The sequence below is a fragment of the Otolemur garnettii genome, unplaced genomic scaffold (assembly GCF_000181295.1).
Source record: "Otolemur garnettii isolate 467f Iridium unplaced genomic scaffold, OtoGar3 scaffold00112, whole genome shotgun sequence".
NCBI lineage: Eukaryota > Metazoa > Chordata > Mammalia > Primates > Galagidae > Otolemur > Otolemur garnettii.
In genome coordinates, this window is record NW_003852507.1 from 3,046,850 (window position 1) to 3,054,427 (window position 7,578).

General features: G+C 37.9%; 1 protein-coding gene and 1 pseudogene across 4 annotated transcripts in view; one reads left to right on the forward strand and one right to left on the reverse strand.

Moving 5' to 3' along the window:
• The window catches only part of NF1 (neurofibromin 1), a 293,662-nt gene that overhangs the window by 106,645 nt on the left and 179,439 nt on the right, over window positions 1-7,578 (forward strand). For all 3 annotated transcript variants that reach the window (XM_003797210.3, XM_023517507.1, XM_023517506.1), the window contains exon 13: window positions 1,827-1,940. In XM_003797210.3, the coding sequence (XP_003797258.1) occupies window positions 1,827-1,940 (114 nt within the window). The remainder of the gene's footprint in view (window positions 1-1,826; window positions 1,941-7,578) is intronic.
• Window positions 4,378-4,838, reverse strand: LOC100961247 (annotated as a pseudogene). The gene has a single exon (XR_001161579.2). The product of XR_001161579.2 is annotated as a 60S ribosomal protein L35a pseudogene (transcript).

The following is a 7,578-nucleotide window of genomic DNA, read 5'->3' on the forward strand; positions in this document are numbered from 1 at the left end:
AAAAAAAAAAAAAAAGCAGATCTTACCATGTCCCTTGTCCAACCTAAAACCGTTTATTACTCTTGTTATAAGGACAACGCTTCAAATAGATATACAAGGTCATGCAGTCTTTCTCCACTTACCACTTCTTCCACGTCTAACATTACATTTTTCTTTGCCTTCTGTATTCATGATGGCCTTTCTTTCACTCCCACTTACTTACCATATTCTTTCATACCTGCCTTTGTACTTACCTTCTCCTCTGCCTAGAATTTATTTCCCTCTACTCATCACATAGTAATTTCTGCTAATTTTAAAGAATCACCATTGCTGTAAAGGAGCCTCTCTGACTAGACCACATTTCTCTGTTACAGGCTTTCATAACAGCATGTACTTTTATAGCTCCTATATGATTTGCAATTTCACACTTGTCAGTTTGACTTTTTTTCTTTCTTTTTTGAGATGGGCGGTTGCTATGTTGTCTAGGCTGGTGTCCTGGGCTCAAGTGATCCTCTCACCTCAGTCTCCTGAGTAGCTGGGGCTACAGGTGTCCTCCACTGCACCTGCTGGTCTGATTATTTTATTGATGTTGTCTTCCCTGCAAAACTACATGCTTCTGGAGAACATTTTTTACCCTATTTTTGTTTCTTTGGTGTTCATTACATGTTATTGAGTTATGAATGTGTATAAATGCCAGAAAGTGAGCTAACAGTTCTGAATTATATATATACTGGGATAAAGGCTTACTTAGTCATTATAATAAGGAAAAATTTGTAGTTACAAAAAATAAAACATTAATGCAAATTGTTTTGTCCTCACATAATAAATATACTGAAATTATGGGAGACATTTTAGTCTCTTTAAATAAGTAGACATTCACATTTGTTTACAACATTAATTTTCTTTGCTTAGTACACTGTATTTTTTATAATGACAAGGACTGAAGTGAAGGGATCTAGAGGTATAGATTCTGGCCCTCTTTTTGACACCACCTTTGAGGATTTGGGCAGGGCCTTTGGACAAGTGAACTGTACAGAATAATTGTACAATCCTCATCTAAAATGTGTGTTTGTTGCCTTTGATTGCAATAATGTATAAGCACAAAAGCAGCAAGTTCCAAACCTGATGTGTATTATTTAGCCAATGTACTAAGATTGAAAAAAAAATTACCTCATCTTACTGATAAGGATATTTTAATGGAAAAGTCTAATATATAGTTTTTGTTTTCTCTTAGGATTTTTCCTGGACATCATTCACATGACGAACAAGAGAATTTCTAATAGAAGCAATTTTGATTTTTAAAAAATTGTGTTATTTTTAGTCAGATACAGTCAATATGCTATAAAATTTGCCATTTTAAATTGTAATTTTTATTGGTTTTCAGTATATTTGCAGAGTTCTATAAATATCACAACTAATTTTTTTTTTTTTTTTTTTTTGAGACGGAGCCTCAAGCTATCCCCCTGGGTAGAGTACCAAGGCATCACGCTCGTAGCAACTTCCAACTCCTGGGCTCAAGCGAGTCTCCTGCCTCAGCCTCCCAAGTAGCTGGGACTACAGGCGCCCGCCACAACGCCCGGCCATTTTTTTTGGTTGCAGCCATCATTGTTGTTTGGCAGGCCCGGGCTGGGGATTCGAACCCACCACCTTAGGTGTATGTGGCTGGTGCCTTAGCCGGTTGAGCCACAGGCGCCGAGCCAAATATCCCAACTAATTGTAGAACATTTTTATTAGCTCTATAAGAAACTTTGTACCATTTAACAGTCCCTCCCCATTCTTCCCTTTCTCTAGTTCCTGACAATTGATTTGATGTTTTTAAATTAGAGTTTGCTTTTTGTTCTTTGCAGAATCCAAGAAAACAGGGGCCTGAAACTCAAGGCAGTACAGCTGAATTAATTACAGGGTTGGTCCAACTGGTGCCTCAGTCACACATGCCAGAGATTGCTCAGGAAGCAATGGAGGTAAGGGGAAAATGAATTCTATGCTCTTGAAAGAAAGGTTTTAACTATGTAGATTCTTGATGTTCATTTGATACGTGGTTTCTATGAGAAGGTAGATGTCATTTCTGGACATAGTATGTTTGTGTCTATACATTATTTATATAAAATTCCATGGAGAAAGAAGGCGTTCACTGGCTGCCAGTAGCATTGTGAAAATTTTTGTGCTTAACGAAATAGTTCAAAATTTTCTATTTGCAGTTGGGTTTTTGTATATTTTAATATGATTTTTAAAATTTGAGACATAATTCACATACTATAAAGTTCACCGGTTTAAAGAGCACATTTCATTGGTTTTTAGTATATTCCCTCACTTGTGCAAGTACCACCACTAATTCCAGAACAGTAACCTCATCATTCCCTATTCCCCTATCCTCCAGCAACCACTAAACTATTTTTTCTGTCTCTGTAGATTTGCTCATTTTAGACATTTCATATAAATAGAATCATATAATATGTAACCTTTTATGTCTGGCTACTTTGACTTTGCATACTGTTTGCAAGGTTCCTTCATGTTATGGCATGAATAAGTATTTTATTCTTTTTACTGCCAGATATTCCACTGTGTGGCTATTGATTTTATTTATCACTTGATGGACATTTGAGGTTGTTTATACTTTTTGGTTATTATGCTGCGATACTTGTTTTTATAAAAGTTGTTATGTGGACATATCTCTTATGTAGATATCTAGGAGTGGAATGCTGGACCATATGGTAACTCTCTTGATCTGTTGAGGATCTGCCAAACTCTTTTTCAAAGCAACTGCCACATTTTATATTCCCATTAGCAATATAGGAGCGTTCTAGTGTCTCTGCATCTTTGCTCACACTTGTGATTATCTGTGGTTTTCCTTATAGCTGTTCTGGTGGATGTGAACATAGCTGACTTCTTAAAAAATTATGTTTACATTGCTTAGTTGATGAGAATGTGGTTTTAAGTCAGTTTCACTGAAGTATAATTTATGTAAAATGAAATCATAAAAGAGTATTTCTGATCACTCGTGAAAGATTCCCTGTGTCCCCACCCTCACCCTGGATGTCCCAGACCACTGGTCTGATTTCTGTCACTCCAGAAGTTCTTATGATGGAATCTGAAATGTATTCTTATTTATCTGGCTTCTTTACGGGAATTCATTCATGTCATATGTGTTAGCTCCTTTTTTAAACTGTTGATAAGTATTCCACTGATGATTATACCAGAGATTGTTTACTCCTTGATGGGCAATTGGGTGAACATATTAATTACTGCCAAAAGTTACTTTGTACTCCTTTGTAGTGCCTGCCATCTTACCTCCTCCTGACCCCCTCCTGACCCTTCTTGCCCCTTGTGCGCTCCCTTTCCTACTTTGCAACCACTGATCTGCTTTCTGTTGTTGTAGCTTAGTTTGTCTCTTCAGTAAATGGAATTATAAAGTATATACTTTTTTGGGCGTCACCTGTGGCTCAGTGAGTAGGGTGCCGGCTCCATATACCAAGGATGGCAGGTTCAAACCCGGCCCCGGCCAAACTGTAACAAAAAAAAAAGCTGGGCATTGTGGGGGGCACCTGTAGTCCCAATTACTTGGGAGGTTGAGGCAAGAGAATCGGCTAAGCCCGAGAGCTGGAGGTTGCTGTGAGCTGTGATGCCACGACACTTTACCAAGGGCAATAAAGTGAGACTCTGTCTCTTTAAAGGAAAAAAAGTATGCACTCTTTCATCTGTCTTCTTTAACCCAACATAAATATTATGATATCCATCTATGTTATTGCATGTCAGTAGTTCATTCCTTTTTGTTAAAGTTCATATTTAATAAAGTGTTGTGTTCCATTATATGAATATAGCATAATTTGTCCACCTGTTGATGGACATTTCTATTGTCTCAAGTTGTTAGCTGTTATAAATCTTCTTGGATCATTTATATACAAATCTATATGTGGACATATGCTTCCTTTCTCATAGTTAAATAACTGGGAATGCAAAAATCTTACTGTGTGGTCTTTAAAGAGGTACAGCTTAAATACAAGGATACTAGAAGGTAGACAGTATAAGAATAGAAAAACATGCCCCACAAACACTAACCCGAGAAGGTTTTTTGTTTTTTTTTTCCAACAGCACAAATCCACTTTTATTTACTTTTCTTTTCTTTTTTGAGACAGAGCCTCAAGCTGTCCCCCTGGGCAGAGTGCCGTGGCATTACAGCTCACAGCAACCTCCAACTCCTGGGCTCAAGCGAGTCTCCTGCCTCAGCCTCCCAAGTAGCTGGGACCACAGGCGCCCGCCACAACGCCTGGCTATTTTTTGGTTGCAGCCATCATTGTTGTTTGGCGGGTCCGGGCTGGGGATTCGAACCCGCCACCTTAGGTGTACGTGGCTGGCGCCTTAGCTGGCTGAGCCATAGGCGCCGAGCCTATTTACTTTTCATCAGTTTAAATCCTTGAGGGGTACAGCATTACATGGATTCTGTGTTCATTGGCCTTAGCAGGAAGGTTGCTTTGGAATTTGGCACGAACCATGCCACTGTTTCCATGGGCTCGAGTTATCTTTCCCCAGATTACCCTGGTTTTGTTTGGTTTGCCGCCAGGAGTCACTGTGTTGTTCTTTGCTTTTTATACATAAGCACATCTCTTGCCCAAATAGAATTCAGTTTCATCTCAGGCATAAACACCTTCAATTTTAAGAAGAGCTGTGTGCTCTCTTTGGTTCTGGAGACCTCTCTTATAGCCAGAAAAAATGGCCTTGGACCACAGCCTTCCAGACATATTTGCCTTTTAGAAGTACTGTTCCCAGCAGACCTCCACAGGCCCCAAGATGACGGAAAGAGCTAGACAAAGGTTTTAAAAGAAGATGTATTAACAGAAATCAAGAGGGACATGTTATTGTTACAAAGAGATCCAGCACATCCAGAATATAGAACCACATATGAATCTAATAACAAAGCTTTAGAATATATAAAGCAGGGGTCCTCAAACTTTTTAAACAAGGGGCCAGTTCACTGTCCCTCAGACTGTTGGAGGGCCAGACTGTGGGCCCCAGGACAACTCAGCTGCTAAGCAGGACAGGCATCGGCAGCAAAAATACCTGGCGGGCCGAATACACATCCTTGTGCGGGCTACATGTGGCCCATGGGCCGCAGTTTGAGGATGCTTGATATAAAGCTTCAAAATATATAAAATTATATAAGTAAAAGGAGGTATATAATCCAGTTATAGTGGTATAGTTAAGCACACCTTGCTCAAAATCTGATAGGACAGTCAAAGGTGAGAGGATTTAAGCAACATGATTGTCAAATTTGACCTATTTGACATATACAGAGCATTACACTCAATTACACCTGGCATTTTCTCTTTAAGTACACATGGAACATTTACTATATATATCCTGAGTATGAAGCAAGAGCCAACAGTTTCCAAAGGATTGAAATCATTCAGAATGTTTCCTTGTGACTACAGTGGGATTAAGCTAGAAATCTATAACAAAAAAAATTTATGAAATATCAATGACTATACTGTGTTTTCATTTACTATGTAAATTAATATATAACTGCCATTAAAAATTGTTTTGCATTATCTACTTAAGCTAAGCATAGCAATTCCAGTCCTAGTTATATATCCAACAGAAATATATATGTACATTTACCAAAAGACATACACAAAAATATTAGTATGTAATTTGTAATAGCTCTCTAAACTGTCATAGTAGGATATATAATTTTGTTATATTCATTCAATTAAATATTCTACAATAAGAAAAAGAAGAAGCTACTGCTAAATGCAAAACATGAGTGAATCTCACAGATGTAATATTGAGTGGAAATTGCCAAATACAAAGAGAACACACTGTATGATTTCTTATACATAAAGTTTAAAAACAAGCAAAACTTATCTATGGTGGTAGAAGTCTGAACTGTAGCCTTTTTGTGAAGGGCTAAGGACCAGGAATGGATGTGTAAAAAGCTTCTAGTAATGTTGATCTGGGTAATGTGGGGGTATATGCTTTGTTAAAATTCATTGATTTATATAATCTTAAGATTTGCTACCTTACTGTATATACTGTATGCTGCAGTAAAAATGTTTATAGAATAATTTCACCTCTCATTATGTAAAATCATTGCTTATATTTGTTTCTATTGCTGTTGGCTCTATAACTTGGTACATTAATTTTTTTTAAAAAGGAGGCTATTTGGTAGGAGCTATATAAATATTTCAGTTTTTTGTCCAAGTTAAATTTCTGTGATATTTTTAATCTTATGAATATAATTCAAAAGGAAGAAGCTACACAAATAGATACTCATTACTCCTATTCATAAGAGAATTTTAAAAGAACTTTATTCACTAGTGAGAGAACAGGTTAACACGATGAGCTGTTAAACACTTACTAAAACTAAAACCCAGGTAGATCACATAGCAATATGGAAAAATATTTATGAAATGTCAAGTGAATATACTATGTTTATAGCTTTGTTTTTGTTTTTTTTTTTTTTTTTTTTGAGACAGAGCCTCAAGCTCTATCCCCCTGGGTAGAGTGTTGTGGCATCACAGCTCACAGCAACCTCCAATTCCTGGGCTCAAGAGAGTCTTCTGCCTCAGCCTCCCAAGTAGCTGGGACCACAGGCGCCCACCACAATCCCTGGCTATTTTTTGGTTGCAGCCGTAATTGTTGTTTTGGCAGGCCTGGGCTGGATTCAAACCCACCACCTTAGGTGTATGTGGCTGGTGCCTTAGCCACTTGAGCCATAGGCACTGAGCCATTTATAGCTTTGTTAAACTGTACATAGAAAAGCCAGGTGTGGTGGCTCGCTCAAGTCTATAATCCTAGAACTTTTGGAGGCAAAGATGGGCAAATCATTTGAGGCTAAGAGTTTGAGACAAGCCTGAGCAAATAGCAAGACCCTGTGTCTACACAAAATACAGAAATTAGCCAGGTATGGTAGTACATGCTTGTACCCTCAGGTACTGGGGAGACTGAGGCAAGAGATATCCTAAGCTCAAGAGTTTTTGAGGCTATAGTAAGCTGTGATGAGGCCACTGCACTACACCTACCTAGCAACAAAGGGAGACCCTTTCTCAAAAATAAAAAGTGCTTGTTTATATGTGTCTGTGCATATATACACATATACACACACACATATATAAGAAGAAAGGGAGCATATAAAGAAAATCATATTAAGATAGGGAAAAGTCTAATACATTTTCAATATTAAAAAAAAGTTTTGTGAAACAAAAATATAGTTTGTTACTTGAAAAAAACTAAAGTGCCAGAAATTGTACCAAATTTTTGCACAATTGTGATAAAATTGAAATTTATTTGTGCTGTTCATTTATGATATTGTGAGTTTAAATTATATAACTTGTGAAGATTCTCACAATAAATTGTAATTTTCACCAAATATTTAAAAGTAATTACAATAAAAGTATTTGAATTGGCTAGGTGCCTGTGGCTCAAGCAGCTAAGGCACCCGCCACATACATCCTGGTTCGAATCCAGCCTGGGCCCGCCAAACAACAATGATGGCTGCAACCAAAAAAAATAGCCGGGCATTGTGGCAGGCGCCTGTAGTCCCAGCTACTTGGGAGGCGGAGACAGGAGACTTGCTTGAGCCCAGGAGTTGGAGGTTGCTGTGAG